The 19,838-nt window shown below is 45.9% G+C and overlaps 2 protein-coding genes across 2 annotated transcripts; one reads left to right on the top strand and one right to left on the bottom strand.

Annotated features, from left to right (window-relative positions):
* Nucleotides 1–1,928: 1,928 nt before the first annotated feature.
* Nucleotides 1,929–3,353, top strand: LOC142991680 (ADP-ribosylation factor-like protein 14). The gene is made up of 2 exons (XM_076141785.1): nt 1,929–2,350; nt 2,424–3,353. Exons 1-2 carry the CDS (start codon nt 2,036–2,038, stop codon nt 2,754–2,756), a joined length of 648 nt encoding a protein of 215 aa, XP_075997900.1. The 5' UTR covers nt 1,929–2,035; the 3' UTR covers nt 2,757–3,353.
* A 1,408-nt stretch (nt 3,354–4,761) lies between these two features.
* Nucleotides 4,762–18,635, bottom strand: mnta (MAX network transcriptional repressor a). The gene is made up of 6 exons (XM_076139548.1): nt 18,367–18,635; nt 14,524–15,130; nt 13,986–14,027; nt 13,561–13,672; nt 6,959–7,151; nt 4,762–6,812 (listed from the first exon to the last, which is right to left on the bottom strand). Exons 1-6 carry the CDS (start codon nt 18,437–18,439, stop codon nt 6,100–6,102), a joined length of 1,740 nt encoding a protein of 579 aa, XP_075995663.1. The 5' UTR covers nt 18,440–18,635; the 3' UTR covers nt 4,762–6,099.
* Between the last annotated feature and the right edge of the window lie 1,203 nt (nt 18,636–19,838).

Genomic DNA, 19,838 nt, shown 5'->3' with positions numbered 1-19,838 from the left:
TGATGAAAGAGGACAAAAAGCCACTACGGGAAAATCACCAACGGAATGATGGCTATGAAATTCTATTGGAGGCAAAGGGAGTGAAGAACAACAAGAACATCACTGTCAGATGAATCCTTAGATCATAGAGTGATTGAGTGAGACTAAAATAGAAAAATACATAGACGGAAAAGACGAAAAATCTAAAAGCTTGTAGGTAAACTTTGAAACTGTTATTAAATTTAACAATTAAAATTAAGGCCTAAATTCCACCTTAGGCACCTTATCTCTTACTCACTGTCAATGGAAAGAACTGGTTTGGTTGGAATGACAGATCTACGTGTGTGTGTGAATGCATTATCTTTTGTAGTCCCAGTGTGTTGATGAGATACATAGAGATGTAGGTCTGAGATAGATTGACTATCAATCTGGTGTACATGTAGAGTAGCGCCACCTACGGAAGAAAAGGTGACACATCTTTTAGTTTTTGATGAGTTCAACATTCACTGTGAAATGTGGAAGACACTGAGCTAACTCTATCAGTCTAGTTGTACTACAATCTGTAGTTGGAATATATTTATAAAAGTTGAAAACCTCATTCTACCACATCTTCCACACACCCACCACAACCTTGTTTGAGCATCATCAGCTTCACACAGGTGGAATGTACGGCTAATTAAATTGTACAGGTGAACCTTATAAAGTGGCCACAGCATCAGTGTTAATAAACACACGTCTCACACTCTTATGTACAGCTAAAGAACCAATCACATCTCATTTACTGACGTTGGAGCTCTGTTTCTCTGAACTTCAACTTGACACTTCACAGACTTTGAATGAATGACGTCATCGCTGCCTTATTTGTTTTAACCGATCGCTTCCTGTTACGGCAACAGTTGCCAAAACTTTACTTAATGTGAAGTTTCATTAATGTAAAGCAGTCGTTCATCCTTTGCACACTGCACGACTTAGCTGTGTCATAGCTGGATTACTCACTCATCATCATCATTATCATCATGGACGCGTGTGTTGAATGATGCCGTTAGCGTTTCAGGTTGTGCACCATATCAAACAGTTCGTCTGTGCTTCTTTAGTTGAACGTTTTTTCTTAATAATGAACATTACAGAATGTTTATGTGGCATTTGTACTTTTGTTTTTTGTTGAATTTAATAATCTGTGGAAAAAAATATGAATTTTAAAATGTAAATCAAAAGCTAACATTAAAAGTATGAATGATTGTGTGATCTTATTTCTGTTTGGACTCATTTTCCTCCTTTAAAAAGAGAAAGCAGATATTTAATAGTTTGTCGTCTTTATTTGTGGCTCATCTACTCCATCTGCTGGTGAGTACAGGATGTCACTCATATCTGTACATCTATGGGAGACAGACTGAGATTGATTGATTGATTGATTCCTGTCTCACCCCTCCGATTTGTTGTGCTTTCCATTGTCTGGGCCTCGATCCGACGCCTCTCTGTTGTTCTAAGCTTCTGGGGATCATTTAGTCTAAATTCAAGAGGACACTGATTTCTTCACATGACAATATTGGAGATTATTATACTTATGATATTTTGAGTGAGGTAGCATATAAAATAAATTTACACAGGCCAGAAAAACTCATCCCAGAAGTTTCAGGTCTCGTCCTCCTCAGTCTAGCGATAACGAGGACAATTGACCACAAACTCAACTCAAGTGTCTATAGAGGACAGCCTACCAGCATTCCCCTCCAACCAAACATGGGCTTCCTGCTGGCCGGTGTGTGTGATGGTCTGGGGCAGGTGGGATTCGACTTCACAACTGTGCACAGTCACAACAAGGATAAAAATAGCTTTACTGAAAGCGGCGCAGTCAGTGGAGGAAACCCGTCACAACAGCAGGGGAGGGGCCTCTGCCTCCCGAGTCCATAAAGCATTCTGAGCACCGTCCAGCCCCCATAAGAGACCAGACGTGCCACGGGACGACTGCACCGCTTAACCTCGAGCATTAAGCCAGAAGAAGACGACGTTGATTCCAGGATAAAGACTCGCCTCACATCTTTGAGTACCTCCATCAGAAATGGGTCTTCGTGGTTCCAAGTCCAAGAAACAAGCGCAGGTCCTCATGCTGGGCCTAGACGGCGCGGGGAAAACCACCCTGCTCTACAAGCTGAAGTACAACGAGAGCGTGGTCACCGTGCCAACGGTGGGCTTCAATGTGGAGATGCTGGAGACGGCGCAGAGCAGCCCGGGCCTCACAGTTTGGGACGTGGGCGGCCAGAGGAAGATGAGGCCCCACTGGAAGCACCACTACGTCGACACAGCCGCTCTGGTGTTTGTTGTGGACAGCTGGGACCCGAAGCGGCTGGGTGAGGCACGCAAGGAGCTCCATCGGGTAATTAACACTATTTGACATGTGATCCAACAGGGTTTGTCCCACGAGTCCTAACTGTTTTGTACTTTGCCAGGCGCTGAGGAATGAGTGTCTCAAGAACGTTCCTCTGTTGGTTCTCGCCAACAAGCAGGACCTTCCTGGAGCTCAGAGCCCAGCAGAGCTTTGCCGGAAGCTGGAGATAAAGAAGGCGTGCGAGGGCAGGCCGTGGTTCATCCAGCCCTGTTCGGCCACCACAGGGATGGGACTGGAGGACGGCTTCAGGAGGATTGTCTATCTGCTGAAGAATCCTTTCAAGCAGACGCAAGAGGACATTAAGGTGAAGATGAAGTCCAAGGGCTTCACTGTTGCAAATCTTCTGTGGATCACAATCCATAAACCCACTTCAGGTCATGAGGGAGTGGAATAGAGGTGAACCAGCTCGGAAGATGGAAGTGGAGCTCATACCTCCACCGAGGCCGTCAAGTCAACCAACTGTGACTCCCGTCTCTCAGTGATGAAGAGTGAACCATGACCTTCGTCTGAGAGATGCGACACTTTAACGCACACTGAATGTAATCTGCTTTTCCATTGTGAGCTTTGGGCAAAACCAAACATAAAACGATGAATGAAAATCAGCGAGTGTGCAATTGTTTCATGGCGCCCTGAGAGGAACCGACACTCCGGTGCTGGAGAAGCTCTTCCGATGGTTTGGGCTGAAAGTGTTCAATCATGGACCATCAGGAGTCAGTGTCAGTCTTACAGAACACACTGAGCCCATGTGACTGTGCAGACTCATACGTGTTGTTTGGAACATTCCATCTGACATTTCCATACAGTGATGCTGTGTGACTGTCAATCATCTTCATATGAATAAATTGCTGCATTCATGATAGAATGTCTCATCTTCTTAAAGCCTCCATGTTGATGCCGTTTCTTTGTAGGGGAACATTGATCACACACCACAGTAAGGTTCTAACAGCTCTGGACCTTTAGTCACCTCAAGGTTCCAGTTAAATCAACAATTTCCTAGACTTTAAGAACACAACTTAGGCAGATTTATTGTGTCCCTTGGTGTGGAGATGTTATTTTCAGCTCATTTCCTCATTTAGAAAGTGTCATTTTCCCCCAATTTTTCCAAGTTGGCCTCAAAGCTTCACCGTCTCTGGCTACAATACAAGAAAGAAGTATGATTCATCTTGGTAGTATTTGAAGTTTTTTAATGGCCTGTGTTATTCATTAACATTCATAATTGTTCCTTCAAGATCAGAAGATGTTCTTAGTTTAGTCTTTCTGTACACGTTTTCCATGAATGCTTTGGGGGTTAATTTAAACATGTTCCAGCTCAGCAGTTTGAACCTCACCAGCATCCCATCCATTATCTCATCAGTGTGTGTGTGTGTATGTGTGTGGTAGCTCGACACATACCGTCACGAAAGCCCTGCAGGTTGATCCGACGTCCCTATCTGTATGAGGCGACCCAAAGGCTGGAGGTCACGGTGGTCCGACGGTGCTCATAGGAATCCTGCCGACCCTCTTCTGATGTCACCGGTGTCCCACATGATCGATGAAGCAGCTTTTCCAACTTCTAACGCAAAGATCATTCCCCTTCTTGTCAGGATCAATGAGCTCTGCTGTTAACTGAAGCTTGCAAACGACATTAAACAACATCGAGGTCTTCATGAGCTCTTAACCAATCAGCGTCCACTTTGCTAAAGTTTAAAAAAGTTAAAAACTGACTTAAATACAGAGCAGGATCAATGCAATCAGACCTCATCATCTTCCTCACCTTCACCTTGGATGGAGAGCTCAACCTAGTGCTTGGATGTGAAACACACAAACATGAGAGTGGCTGCAGACATTTGTAAACATAATACAATTTATTACATCTCATATATATTTGGACAGCTTCTTACATAATGCACAGTTCAATCTAAACGCGGGCCAAAATTTACAGGCAATGTACAAGTTTAACTTTCTCCATAGGAAAAACACACAATGACGTCATTGCTTCTTCAAGTATTCTGAATCCGTTCGCTTTGATCCACTTTATTCCGCTGCGATCCGAGGAAGTGCAAGCCTGACTGGATTTGATCGTATTGCACCGCCACAAAATGCATAGAAACGTTGCGGGTTGAATACTTTCCGAAGGAGCTTGGACGCGGGGCGGCCTGTGTGTGTGCGCCTCACATACAGACTGACACTGCACATGGTCCCAGGAAACAAACACACACACACACAGGGGATTAGAAAAAAAGCTACACTGGAAAACAAAGTCTACACAAACAGGCGACAGGAAATCTTAAAAATACAAAAATTCATTCATTTTTGAACGCGTGTTTATCCTTTACAGATTTAATTTAATTGCTTTAAAACTCAAACGAAACCGGTCTTAAGTTTGTGACGACTGCAGCTTCCCATCCTCTCACAGATTCATGTGTTCCTATTCTGAGTAAATATGCCACCTCGTCATTTGGACACTGAGGTTGTGTGTTGATGCTCCACCGGGTGTAAATCTGACAAATACAGCTGGGGGGCGATACAAATCCCCCTACAGCTGTAAATGTGTTCCGCTTTGCTCTGGTTAATAAAGTTATTTTGAATCGAGAGCCTGCTGTAAATGTTCGCCTGCATCTTGAATACAGACGGCAAAAAGTTCTTGGGTAAAGATTGTCCACACATAATAAGAAAGACTTTGTCACTGATGTTAGATTGTCACCTGGACTCTGCTGCGTCGTGATTCAAAATAACTTTATTACTGACAGGACTATGTTAGGACGACGTACATAACTTGTGGGCCGGATGGATCACAACGCCAGCAACATGCAAATGTTGTCTGGCAGATGGGACAGAATTCAGGTCTGGATGAGAAATTCATTATCCAGATAGGGAGAACGCACATTTACACCTCAGGTAAACAAAAGAGCTCATTATCTAGTTTTGGTAGCGAGGATGGATGTCAATGTGTTAAAACTGTGTAGACTTTAGCCTCTGCCGCCGTCTGATCGTCGAAGTTTAAAAAACCATCTGATTGGAGAACCTCGTGAAGAGCTGCAAGAAAAGCACGACTTCGCCTTAAGACGCCGGCTTGTGCTCAGTGCGTTTTAAATTCATAATCTGAAGCTTTGTGATTTTAATCCAAACAAGTGCCAAACAAAGACCAAACTGCATCGCCTGGAGTTTGGTGTAAGCGCCCTGCACCGTCTCACAGGATGTGTGCTCCTTTTTTCACCAGCAGGGGGCGCTGGAGATGCACACAGCCTCACTGCAGCACGTGGCTCTGCGGTGGAGGAGGAGGAGCAGCTCCCTGTGTGACGTCACACTCTCAGCATGTGGGTTATGGCGGGCTGATCTTCCTCTGCTGCTTTTCCACCAGAGTAGTGTCGGTGCTGATTCTGGTTTGCTCAACTCGGCTCTGCTAAAGATCTCAGGAGCTGAGCCAGCGCCATGATGAGTCTCTGATTAGGCGACAGAGCTACTGGTGGTAAACAAACAAAGGTCTTTGTTCAGCACAGAGAAGGTAGAATAACACACTCTCTCATGATGCTGCCACTGTAGGTCAGACTGTTCTGGTTCTTGCAAGGAACCAATTCTGGGTTTCTTCAGGTTCCAAACACATTTATTTGCGTTGGAAATGCTCAGAACTGAATAATCTGGTTTGTGATCCAGCACAGAAACCTGCTCCGTGTTTGTGAAAACGAGGTGCGTTGGGCCCGTTGCCGGCCTGGTCTGAGGCCTGCGGGTCTTGTGACTCCTGGTTCTGCTGGCAGCGTTCAAGCCAGCTTCAGAGTGCTGATGGGGAAGGAGGGCATGGCCACCATTGTCACGGGGTTGAACACCGTCTGACCCATGAGCTGTGGGTGGTGGGCCACCATTTGAGCACCCACCGCCGCCTGCTTGCTCACGATGGTGGCGGCTTGCGGGTTCTGTGCCGAGCCGTTCATGTGGGCGTGGTTGAGGGTGTGAGTGATGTGACTGACCATGGTGGGCTGGGGGTACAGGGCAGGTAGATGCTGGCTCAGGTGGGCCACAGGATGCACAGTGATGTGGCCGATAGGCTGGTGGCCCGGTGCCAACTGAACCGAGCCGGCGGCGGTGATGTGTTTGGGCGCGGCCGTGTGGATGACGTGGTTGACGGCTTGGATGACCGAAGCGTGGGACACTGGAGCGTGAGCGATGACCGTGGGGTGCAGGCTCGCCGCGGTCACCATTTGTGTGTGGGTGGGGAGCGAGACCTGTGCGGGGGCGCAGGATGTTGACTGGACTACAGGCTGAAGGTGGGGGGGTTTGTGCTGGATGGAGATGTGCTGAGTGATGAGGGAGGCGGAGGGGGCGGCGACGGTGAGGGGGGTTACAGTCGTCAGCAGCTCAGGTTTGGTGATTTGAGGCATAGCGGGTAAGACAGCAGGTCCTCTAGGAACCACCTCATCATCGATGTCGTCATCACCATCATCATCATCATCATCATCCATCATGTCTTCACCTTCTGCAAACCAACACAGGAGAATAAACATCAACAGTGCACACATAGAGACCTGGACTGTGATGAGAGATTAAGGGGTTAGTCAGCTAAGTTCAGGCTCCAGGTGTGTGGTGCGTAGGTTTGAGCCGACCTCGCTCTAACACTCGTACCTGAGGCAGTGGAGGTGGAGGCCTGGTCCTCCTCGGGCTGCACCGTCTGACGCAGCACGCGGTCAATCTCCACCACGTCCATCCGCTGGCTCAGCTCGTTCTTCAGCTCTACCAGCCGCTGCTGCGTGGCGATCTTCTCCCTGGCCAGTCGCTCCATCTCGTGCTCGTACTCCTTCTCTTTCCTCTTCAAGGTCTGAGGAGAGGAAGAAGAAGAAGATGCTGAGCACGCAAGCAGATACTAAAGGCTGACGCTGCACTCAAATATGTCGGTTTGGAGCTCAAAGTTGTTATTAGTACGCTGTTTTCAACATTTAACAGTATCACAGACTGAACTGGCATCACTCCAGCTTGATGATCCGCCTGTCACAGTTAGGGACCGAGGTGAAAATGATGTTAATGCAAGTGAACCAAATGTTCTTAGCATTAAAATCTATAAATGTTTTATGTACTTATATATATAACAGTAGTAGCAGTTGTAGAGGTCTGAAGCCGCTGACTGCAGTGCAGGGTGCAGCTCTGACGCCACTCTGAGTTTCTTCCTGGAATTTGTCTGTTTAAATCTCTTTTGTCAGCTGATGGTTCAGGGGAAATTAGGTCACAGTGCCACTGCCTGGAAAAAAACCTCCCACTTTACCACTCCTCCCTCCCTCCCTCTCTCTGCCCCCCCCCCCCCACGTTTCTCTAGCCCTGTTTTTCCTCAACACACACACACACACACACACACACACAGAGAGAGAGACCCACACACGCAGGGCGTTCTCCCCCTCTGTGCACGTATTGGTGGTTGGCTTCATGATCTACAGATGAAGTCATGAAACAAACTCACCACACCAGAGTTTCCACGCTTATCCATCAAATAAATTCTTAATATATTACCCCCAAACTTGAAACTAAACTAGATATGTTAAATGGAAGTGAAACAGATGGAAGACTTATCCTTAATTTAGAGTTTTCAGTAGATAACCGCACCTCATTGGTTTGGCAGGTTGTCAAAAGGATCAATGCATTGCAAAGTACAAATACTGACACTTTTACTGTGTCGGAAATGAAGCTGCATTGTCCAGTTTAAACTTTATGATTTACTTAAAGTTTTCTAAATCTTTAAGTTTTCTTCTGTGATGTTTTTGGAGTTTGGTAGGCGTGGAAACCTGGAAGTCCCTCTGAGGTTGCATCATAAAACTTAAAGCTTCAGTATGACTCAAGAAGAGTTGAGAGGGGGCGGAGCTATGACACGTTACAAACCTACTAAAGCAAATTTGAACACTTATTTTAAAACTTTTGGAGCAACGATTCATTTTTGAGTCCGGTCCGATTTTTAGACAAAAAGTTACATAATGTTCTTTTTACACATGGGAGGTCCCTCTAACATGTGTGTATAAACATTGATGCATGCCCTAAAATAACATTCAATCAGTCACTAATAAATTGCTGCATTATTAACTTCTTACTAATTATTAATGAACTGTGTTTATACCATTTCTCTCTCTCCAAGACACCAAAACATCAACTTTGTCTCCTGCAACAACGTACAGCTGCAGGTCTGCCCTGACGTACAGCAGTTGTTTACGTTGACGAGCTACGTTTGTTTTCACGCAGCTCGGCCTCTAACGTTTGGTGAAGCTGTGCTCCGCTTCCTGTTTGAGGGAAGTGAGACTGTGAAATCAATCTTTGAAACAGAAACACGATGACTCAGCGCCATACAAGAGGTTTGGCCAAAGGGTGGACTTCCTGTTAAGAGTCCGTGCACACACACACACCATGTGATCTCTCTCTCTCTCTCTCTACCAAAATAGCAGCGGGGGACAAAGAGGCCCGGTGTAATTGGGCACCTGTCTTTGGTCCTCATGTGGGATTAGAACCAAGCAGGCGAGGAGCTGCTCTCTGCTATGGTCTTGCTCTTCTTCTTCCCGTTACAAACGCATGAGGAAATCTGTGCTAAATTCAAACAAATGAACACAAGTTTCATCTGTGACACATTTTCAGGGTGAGCAGGAAGAGCTGGCGACTGCAGATCGAGGGGAGACCATCCTGCTTCCATCACGCCTGGTGCCAGAGGAGCTTTGATATGAGACATCTTGAGGTACTGCTGTGAGTTTATAAACTGCAGAATGTCTCTAGTGATGTTTGTTGGTCACAGTCGGAGCCAAACAGCGAGGCCGCATTTAGCTTTGCTGCTTTAATAAAGCGTTCACCAACTTCTTCCGTCTGAACGTGGAACGGCATCTTTGGTCTCGGTATACTTTGAAACGCCCCTTCTCCAGTTGTCATGGAGACGGCTGTGAACCCTTTAAAGGTTTCCTCTGTAACCTCAGAGACCCTGCGCTGCCTTCAGCCTTTTTTGACTCTCTTGAAGACTTCAAGGACTCGTTTAAAGAAATGTTTTCGCAATGGCAGTGAGCACATCTATCAGTAAATAAAACAGCAAAGCAAGATATAAATGTGGACATAAACTTATGTCTTTTATAATGTAAAGGGGTCAAAGATCAAAGGAGAACCTCATTTGTATCTAACTCAACTTATAAGTCCATGTAGAGGAGCTTTTAGTGGCTTTAACATGTGTTCATGGATCCATAAGGGTCCATCTAAAGGCCGTCAGACCTGAAAGAGACCCACAAACATCTACACAATGACACAACTTGAGTTCAGACATGAAGGAGCTGAAGATCATGGAATTTTATAAAATGGTTGGATCGTTGTAAGGAGATTGTGGAGTTCCACATTTTGACCTTGTGTGTTGACCCACTTTCCACCGGGGGTTTCCGCTGTGGTTGGTCTCTCTGAAAGGCGTGTCGGTTGAAGCACGCTGCTGCATTTAGTACGGGAGCGGCACAACAACTGTGCTCCGCCACGCGCTGTGACTCACACAGAGCAACACGCTCCACAAACACCGAGACACACTGAACTCTGCTGCAGCTTCAGCTCGCCCGAGATAAAGCAGGTAAACCTGATAGCCCAGTCTGCAGCAGATGGGCCACACATGACTACCACCCTCTGAGTCATGCAGTCCTGTTGGTAGGACACAGTGTTTCCAAGTAACCACGCCCCCCTGAGAACAAAACACTCCTCCCTCCCACCCACACCCACACCCACACACACCAGGCCCCACCTTGGCCTTGTTTGTGTGAAAACCTAGACCGGTACAGGGACAGAGTGCATTGTGTGTGTGTAAGGTAAACACTGCTGAGGCTCTGTGGCGAGCACATGGCCCCACAGAGAGGTGGGGGGTGGGGTGGGGGGGGGGGGGGGGGGGGGGGTGGGGGGGGGGGGGGGGGCTGCACTCACTGACTCACTCCTGCAGCAGCCACGAGCAGAGACTGCGTCAAGACGACCCAGAGCGCAGGAAACCACGTTGCAGACATGCGACTCACCCAGCCTGTCTGCCTGCCTGTCTGCGTGGAGGTCTTGTGACCGCGTGGTAACCATGAAGCTTTGTGTCCCGGTGCCTTGGAGCTGAGCAGAGAGCTTCACGTGGTCGCCAGCTTCAACAATCAAAGGCTTGTCTGCAGAGAACAGCCAACACCGACTCACACACAAGGTTTCTTGGGGGCAAACGTGCGCTGGCCTCATAAACCTCAACCTGGCTAACAGCAGAGGAGCACCAATCTGCTGACACCTAACAAACATCTGAACTATCACAACACATCCACACACATGATGTTTACCATTTCAGCTGCCATTCTGCTCTGGCAGGGCGTTTGTGGGCGGGCCCTTATCACAGAGGAAGAGGTTAAAGCTGTAGTGGTTCAGTTTGCATGCTCTTGATGATCTCTTACGATCTCTTCAGGTAAAACACGTTTGACTTCCTCACCAGCAGATAGTTAAGATTTCATTGCACGTTGGCAAGATCAGAATGATTTTGAATAATGGTGCAACACTCAGGCGAGAAATGTCTGCTCATTCCCACGGCGACCAGTTAGTTTTATAGGAGAGGAGATTTAAAGGAAATAAAAACATCTATGTCGTTGTTCCAAACGTCAACGTCAAGCGAACGCAAAACTATCTTTACACTGATAAGGCAAAGAAGGTGCTTATATATTCATAACGCTCCCAGTCACACGGCACAACTCAATCCACTCTGGCAGACAAAGGAGGAGGAGGTGGAAGGAGTTCAGTGGGGTTTGAGGGCAAACGAAGCGTGACGGGAGTAAACCGAGCTGCGTGTTTACAGCGCGGCACGGCGAGTTCTGCCTGTTGCAGCGGCAGCACTGGGGGGGAGGGGTGGGGGGTGACGTCACTCGGCTCAGGCTAGCCATGTGTTTGCTGCTCATGTGGCCTTAAAAGCTCAGAGTGAAGCAGGAGGGAGGGAGGGGAGGAGGAGGAGGGCGAGGAGAAGGAGGAGGAGCTTGGGGTTTGTTTTACAGACGGAGCTTGAGCAGAGTCATGGCAGGCTGGAGGGGAAAACCTTCAGGAAGAGCAAGGATCATTATTTAAAATGGTGAAAACACAAAACCACCTGGGTTCTCAACACTCGGGACAACTTAGAGGATACATGGAGACAATCCAGGGCCGTGACCAAAGAACTCATGTCAAGTTCTTCAAAAATACAAAAACAAAACCCCAAAAACAACAAACCATTTTAAGGTCAGAGATGCACATCCTCATTTAACAACAACTTTTGGTAGAGTCTGTTTGTTAACACCCCGATTTACTTCAAACCCAAACTAACATAATAGAACAGAGGAGCGCCTCAGCAATCTGCTGGCCCACACATTTGCTCAGTACAGATTTAGGTCAGCTGCACTTTGGCCTTTAAACAAAGGTTCAGAATAGAGGCAGACAGGGGACACACACACACACACTCTTTGTGTTCTCAGTGTTCCCTTCCTTTACGTTTACCCCCTCCAGCAATATTCGAAATTCACCAGTAACCCGGCAAGGACAGCGCAGGAGTCACCTTGTCTCAAACTGTAAGCTTAAGGCCGAGGTTTCCTTCATCTGACCCAGCTCGTCTGAGTCGACTGGACAAGGTCGGTAGGTAACCGTGGTTACACCTTTACAGACTGCCCACTACTAAAAAGCCTGCTGCTATCCAGAGGGGAGGGTGTGTGTGTGTGTGTCTGTGTCACCTTACCACAATTGATCATAAATGAGGTTAATGTTGGAGTGCAGAGTCGTAAAGCTACAAAGTTTGCAGTGAAAGGAAAGATTCAGATTTCGTCTCGGGAGTTTGGAATTTTTAGCATTGTAATAATCCTAACAGACATGGCCTCGGATAACATTAATAAATAAGATCAATAACTTTAAATGAACAAACTTAACTAACTAAAAGATACAAATAACAAAATCAATGCCAACAATGTGGTAGCAATGCTGAGGCTTGATCAAGTTTAACGGCGTCTGAGGATTGATCGACTCTGGGGCAGCTGAGAGGCCTTCGGGGCAAATGCTGCAATCAAACACTTCTTAGGTTAAGCTCACGACTGCGCGTGCTAAACCTTTATGGCAGGAAGTGACATCTGGCGTGATTGTGTCTCAGCCCTGTGTGCTTTAAATACACCATAAGTCCGGCTCAGCTGCTGATAGGCGAGAGAGAGAGGCGGGCCAGTCTGTCGGTAAAACACGACACGTCAACAGCACGTTATTTAATCACACCAGGATATGTGTGTGTGTGTGTGTGTGTGTGTGCACCCACACTGTCCCAGATTCCCTCTGTAGCTCTGCACAGAGGGGATTAACCGAGATCAAGAGCATCAAAGGACAGTGTCACTGCTAACGCTCAACACTAATATCTCACCGTTGCATAATAAAGGAGGTAATGACTGATAAATAATTAGCAAACGACCACTTCCTGGTGCATAATCAATCACAAGTATTGATCACAGCTGGGTAGTAGTTAAGATGTTTCTACAATGTGTACATATATCAAAGTACAACGTGTATAGTGTTATAATGATTAACAGTATATTAAGTTTGTACGGAAATTAAAAAATCACAATAAGAGTTCTGAATATTGAAAATGTGTTTCCCAGGCCAGGAAATGTTTTGGAAAAAGTCTTGGAAGTTTACAGTGACAGCGCAGCTCTAACGGTCTTTGATTATAATGCTTGCCGGTTTTGGTATTGACAACTTGGGGGGAAACAAACGGGCAGTGATCAGCGCGCCCTTCACCCTACTAAAGAGTTAAAGTAGGTCATGGTAACCTTTGTAACTCCTGTTTACTGTTGGACTCTCTTCATAAAAGTAATGTCAGATTTAAAGGTGAGTATCATCTCTTAACTCTTTCTCTCATTTGTAAACTTGTGAAATGTGTTGCTCCCGCTTCTTTGGTGCTTTTCCTCCCATGTTCCCCTCATCCTTCTCTGTAGCGACTCCACACTTTGCTCTGCACAGTTGCTCTCTCATTTCACAACAGCTTTTGTTCTTTTTAAGCCTCCAGGGCAGCAACACTGATATGTTGGGAACAGGGCGTGCTTGGCTCCAATCCACAGGTGATTGATCTGTTTGCCGGCCTATCACAGCTCATCTTTACCAGCACATACACAAAGGCCATTGGTCCTCAGCGTTGACGCTCTAATTGATCATTATTGGTCACCAAACGTATCGCCTTTGACCACTTGCACTAAACTTTAAACAACAACATGACTCATGGATCGGCAGCTTACCTGAATGTATCTCAGGGCACTTCTGAGCACGCTGAGATTTGAGGTCTTCTTCTCGTCAATGTTGGGGATGTTCTTCTTCAGTGTTTCAAAGCATTCCTTCAAGTGCGCCCGCCTGACAGACACAAGACAGAAAGGAGACGAGGGGGTTACACCACAGGGAGTGTCTGGCTTTGTTCAGGTTCCAGCTTTACAATTGTGGATTTATAATTAAGTAACTGAAGGCTACAGATTCCAAAAGGTTTGATCATGAAGAACCTAAACACTGAAAACAAAGACTAATTTAAACTTAAAAAATAGACTCCTGAACATATTTTAGTCTATAAATTGGTCTTTAGATGAATTAACACAGGCAATGTCAGAGAAAAGCTGACTTCTACTCTCATTCTACCACTAAGAAAGGGCTGTGATAAGCAGACTGGACTCACCTGTGCTTCTCCAGCTTGTTGTGCACCTCTCTTGTGCCCGCCCTGTAAGAGCACAGAGCAGAAAATGTTACAACAGGAATGTTCGCTGGTGAATCAAAGTGGATCAACACATCGACAGCAGATTAAGTATTTGGGTTAACGTGTGGCTCCTGCCCTCCTCCCCACAAAAGGAAGGGGTCACATGGGGGCACTGCTGACAGGGGAGTGAACCCAGCTCCCTGGGGTGGTGCACCAACCAGCAAAGTACACGGCAACACGTGATGGCACGATGGCTCAAGGATACTCGAACAACAGAGCCGCGGCTTCCCCTACCGGACTATTTACATTGTTTATGTAAATAAGGTAGCCCAGACGGCCGCATGGCATGCAAATTCCTGAAGGTTTGCAGCAGACGGATCGTATCACTTCAGAGAGAGATACACACCGCTAGGGCAAAGCATGGAATTTGACATTTTGCAGAAACATAATAGACCAATCAATACTGAGGCTAACTGACAACTGGAGACATAATGGGTTAGGTATAAACCAAAAGATTTACCCTCCAGGTCGCTTCTTGTCCAGCTGGCGGCCATCATCAGGAGGGCTCCCTCTGCTGACGGGGCTGTTCTGTAGGGGGACCTGCTGAGCTGGAGGGCCTGGGTGGGGACCCAAGGTGTGCTGCTGGTGTGGCGCGATGATGGAGCCTGGATAGCACTGAAGCAGCTGCTGGGGGGTCTGCAGCTGTAGTTTAGTAGTGGTGGGCTGGACGAGGAGCTGCGGGTGATGGAGGTGGCCCGGCAGCACGGAGGTGGGGTGTTCGAGTTTGGGGTGTTCGGGTTTAGGGTGTAGCGAGAGGGGCACAACAGGAACACTGTGCTCCTGGGGCGACTGGGGCTCACTCTTCGGGGAGGTGAGGGGTGGAGCTGCTGGAGGGGAGAGTGTGGCGACCGGCAGAGCGGGGGAGCCGGTAGAGTCGGGGGCAACTACGGGGACGGGGATAATGGTAATAGGCATGGAAGGGGGGGGCGGAAGGGCGGGTATGGGGGCAGCGTGGAGCTCCTCTCCTCTGGCCACATAGTTGATGTGGACTGCTGAGGTAAAGTTCACCTCAGAGTACTTTGGTCTTGCCAGCTGCTCCACACGCAGCTTCTCCTTCAAGTCATCCTCTGTGGAAGACAGCAGAGAGCCGGTTACAGACCAGTAACTACACAATAAACATCCAAACCTCAACTTCCTTAACTTTAAATGTCCTCATCTTCATGAATTCTGTTAACTACATGTACAGAAATGTGTGCAATGGAATAAAAATAAATCGGGATGAAAATGACTCAACTATATAAATCCTGTGACCTTTCCAAAATGTTTTGTCCTCCATGACTTATTCAGGGTTTCCATGACGATACGAAGCCTATTTCATGGTGACTCTGGATCTACTATGGTAAATGATTTGTGTGCAATCATGCTGACTGTGTTGCTGTCCGATGTCATAACCGTACAAAGGGGTGCAGCCGATCACATGAATCCTTTCTCGTTCATTGCACTTTTCAAGGATTATGACACAGCAGTAAAGTTTGCTTTATGTTAGATAGTCAACAGATGTTCAATTTGCGGGACAATTAAACACTTTAAACCCTGCAAGTCCCGGGCAGCAGCACAGAAATCATTTGGAAACATTTTTGGGTAAAACTCCTAAAGCAACACAATCTATCCTGGGTTTGAAAGCTCAGACCGTTCTGACCAAAATGAGTCCAAACAAAAACGTCTATGGTGCCTTCATCATCATCATTACTAAACCATTGGATCATATTAGCCTATAGCTGCATCACCTCAGCATTCTGGCCGATTAAACTGCTATCTTTTTATTCTACAATCTCCTCGGGGCTAAAACATACAGGACGAGCTGCACATCCTGTGGACAAAGGCGTGAGAACATATTTCAGCAGCAAAGGTGGGATCACAATCGCAGAGCGCCTTCAGCCTTTGTACTTTCCAATCACATGGAAGACAGCCCGAGCCAATAACGTGCGGATGCTGCTGGAAAAGGCCATCTAGTTGCCATGGCAGCTGTGAGGTTCAGGGTAATCACCGCCACATACGAGAAAACGTGTTTTCCATCAACACAAGGTGGACGGCAGCTATTAAAGGCCCCTCCTCTCTGAAATCACATTTGAGGGAGTTCATTACGAGCCGACGAAACAAATCCACATCTATGTTATGGCTTAACAAAGGAAGGAGAAGCTCAGACACACGCGCACACACCCCAGAATAAAACACAACATTAAAGTAATCATGATGACAAATGATACGGCCCATTCAGTGCAACAGCCACACATCTGCAGCCGCAATGCTTTAGGCATAAAAGCAGAAGGAATGTTGGTATACTTCCGATGACTACGTCTGGAAATTTCAGCAAGTTGTTTCACAGCTGTAGATGAGGTCAACATTCCCCACCAATATACGGATAGGTGGGAAAAATGGAAGTGATATTGGATAAGGAAAGTAAGAAGTAACAGAAATGAAGCATTATTTAAAACGTACAAAAAAACAATAAAATAAGCTTAAACGCAATCAAAATATAATTAACAACAAACTATTCATTTCTACCAGAGTTGATCATTTCGTGATTTATCATTGTCATAATCAATGCAGTTTTCTGTATGTGTAGCTGTAGTGAGAGCCTCAACCCTGAGGACCAAGGCGATTTGTTTACATTCCTTTGTCCCAGTCGAGCTGAGCTGTGATAGATCAGCAAACACATCCATCACACCAGAAGTATAGTCAACAACACTCCATTTCCAACATGTGGGTGTTTCTGCCATGGAGGCAAAAGAGAAACGGAGGTGTGGAAGTGAAGGATTTTCCCTAAGTGTCAAATACACAATCTACAATGTTTTGAGTAGTAAGAAAGTTATTGATCAAAGTCTTATTTCACCTTTAGTGTCCACTGGACTCAACAGCCTGAGCTTCCCCTTTTAGAGTGGCTGTAACAATGGATTCTGTGTAACATGAAACCACTTCTTCCACGTGGAATCACATTAAACATATTGTACATGAAAACAATACACTAATAATCTAAAACCGATTAGATAATAGACATTAAATTGAGGCTGCGTTTGATAAAATGTACAAAAGAAAAAGTTTTCTACAGATCTTATATAAGAGCAGTAGCACTGGCCTACTTCCTCCATGCAGTGACCTGCTGTGGAGGGGCATGGAGGAGGAGGAAGAGGAGGAGGACTCTGCTCTCCTGATGCAGCAGGAACAGAGAGGAGAAACGAGCAGAGGTCCCACTCTGGATACATTCTACATGTTTACAAATGTCTCATCACCAAAGGTCGGGAAACATTTCAACTTAAATAATTAGGATTGATACATAATCTACGTCCACATTACAGAATGTATTCTCAATGCAGCCTTCAGTCAAAATATATTAATCTTGAATATGACAGAGTAAACACACAAAGTATTGGAAAGTGTCAATGTGCCTGGTTTTCCCTATGCATATTTTAGTTACGTATAGTTCGAGTTTGTTACATTTGACGAGACTTGGGTCTGATCGTTGTTTTACATCATTTATACATAAATTATTTAAAAACCGCTTCTACAGTGTCTGTTTCTCTGGATCGAGCGGCCTCTCTTGCTCATAAACAATCTTTGGGAGGGGTTGCCCGGCACGCACGTGGTGAAAGCGGGCGGCGCCTGGCCGACTGCTAAAATACGGGGGGCGTGGTAAACGTCTGACGTCATCTACAGACACTCAACGCGATCCCTGTTCAGCGAGTTATTATTTCCATACCATGAGACATAAACACACAGATTATAACACTGAAAGTGTGTGAATCGTGCGATATATTGTCCGGTAGGCAGGCAGGCGATTGCGGGTGCACAGAGCAGGGAAACCTGGAAACAGCGTCATGGCATGCGGACTGAGTCAGGTCATTATGTAAAACGAGCCTGGCATTCCCTGCGCCACCGCCCTTTAGCCGCCGCGAACATCCACCAATACCGCGCTAGATTCATATACATTCGATCCCCTTGTGTCTCCGAACACTGCGTACCGAATTCTCGAGGCATGAATAAAAACACGCAGAAGCTTCCCTCCAATGTTGCATTGTTCAAAGGTTGAGGCGCAATTATGCAACATGCAAATGATTATGAAAGTAAAACAAAAATGTCAAGCGAGAAACTTAGCACAAATGTGCTACTTTTAATGTCTTAACCACTACTTTCATACGCAAATGACACACCGATGACGTGCACGTTCCTTAGCTGGTTACATAAACGTAAAACTTGTTCCGCGGACGCTTTTGACTGTTGAGTACTTAAGTCAGGTTGATCTTTGCTGTTGACGGATGCTAGCAGACTACAAACGATACTGGTTATAAAGCGTAAGCAAACTTACCACGTGCTCTCTGTTGTTGCTGTGCTTGTAATTCCAAAAACTTGGCAGCTTCCAAAAGTGTTTCGATGCTCATTTCTGTCCGGCCGGAGCCACTGGTTCGCTAGGGAGAAGGAAAGCGGTAAAGTGAGCGCGGAGGGCGGCTGAGTGCGGGCAGAGGCTCCCGGTATGGAACTGGAAGGAGGTAATCCGAGCTCCTCAGTTCAAACCCATACACGCGCGCGTGCGCGCCTACACACACACATAGCACACACAAACAAGATGGCGCACAGTAGTACGGAACAAATAAGGTTTGTGAATCACGCACCGAGTGGAGCCGCCCATTCACCCACAGACGCGCCCCCTCATAGTAGGCAGGGCCAAGACGCGGAAACGGACTAAGACGGAATGGAACAAAAGGGTTTTCCAACATTGGAAAATCTGTTCCATGAGGTATTACTTGAAGATTTTACAATAATTTATATTACTTGCAAGTAAAGTTATTATCTTACAAATGTACCATACTTGAAATGAAACTAAATAAAGTCGTATGGCCTCAGACATTGCAATGGTTTTGTTTATTATACGGTAATGTCCTGTTTTGATATGGTATTGTACATTGGTGATGTAATGCTGCTGCTTGCTGGACACATTGAAAACGGCAATGACCTTTTTATGATATTTCAATTGTCCAATACTTGATCAAGTTATTTCACAAATCTTGCAAATTGGCAACTCTAATCTGCACCAAAGCTTAATTTGTATATTTGAAGAAGGAGAATAGATGTTTTTTGTTCTGAATTTCTTATATTACTGCCATAATGTTTGGAAACACAACTTTTTTTAATATAACCTTGATATCTTAACCTTATAAAGGATCTCAAACTATATCATATTGATTTGAAAATGTATTATTTTGTGGTGAAACGTGTTGCTTGTGTGTCTGGTGCATTTTTGAAACAGATCCAAGCCATTCCCACTGATGATCCTGTCCGCAATTTTAAAGATACCGTGACTGCAGTAAATTTACATGTTATTAATGGTATTGTTTAGCAGCCAATCAGCGAGGAGAACAACACGCTATAGCGCTGCACACATGGACACAAGCGGTGCAGGATATTTTAATGTTTCCCGCCTCCAAACAGCCTGTGAGCGCTGACGTCAGATTCAAAACAGATCGATGGGAACACAGTCTGAACAAAACAAAGGTTTTGAGGGAGGATTTGGCTCAATCCATAGGTCTTGATGTTTGCGTTCATTTGTCCTCATTTCTCAACCATATGACCGACAATGAGAGAAACAGCACAGCTTGATTCTCATTTTCCAGTTAAACTCCTAAAAATGTCTAAATATTTTCAGGCATTGATGTCAAATTCCATGACTTTCCTGGCTGTAGAAACTGCAGGTGTCTGTGTAAAATAACACTTCCTGCTCACACTCCTGAGCCTTTGAGTCATGGCCTGTGTGAGTCATGTGACAGGCAGAGGAAAGAGGAA

This window comes from Genypterus blacodes, unplaced genomic scaffold (genome assembly GCF_046128005.1).
Source record: "Genypterus blacodes isolate CSIRO-AG114 ecotype Tasmania unplaced genomic scaffold, CSIRO-AGI_Gbla_v1 ptg000003l_1, whole genome shotgun sequence".
Taxonomy (NCBI): domain Eukaryota; kingdom Metazoa; phylum Chordata; class Actinopteri; order Ophidiiformes; family Ophidiidae; genus Genypterus; species Genypterus blacodes.
The sequence above is the reverse complement of the archived record's forward strand: the minus strand, read 5'-3'. Positions and strand labels throughout refer to the sequence as shown.

Bases quoted from the DNA above. Each gene is read 5' to 3' on its own strand.
- LOC142991680 (XM_076141785.1), top strand. From the start codon at position 2,036: ATGGGTCTTCGTGGTTCCAAGTCCAAGAAACAAGCGCAGGTCCTCATG. The intron at 2,351-2,423 runs GTAATTAACACT...GTACTTTGCCAG, and splicing joins CACGCAAGGAGCTCCATCGG to GCGCTGAGGAATGAGTGTCT.
- mnta (XM_076139548.1), bottom strand. From the start codon at position 18,439: ATGAGCATCGAAACACTTTTGGAAGCTGCCAAGTTTTTGGAATTACAA. The intron at 14,028-14,523 runs GTAAATCTTTTG...GTGCTCTTACAG, and splicing joins GACAAGAAGCGACCTGGAGG to GGCGGGCACAAGAGAGGTGC. The intron at 13,673-13,985 runs GTGAGTCCAGTC...TGTGTCTGTCAG, and splicing joins AACAAGCTGGAGAAGCACAG to GCGGGCGCACTTGAAGGAAT.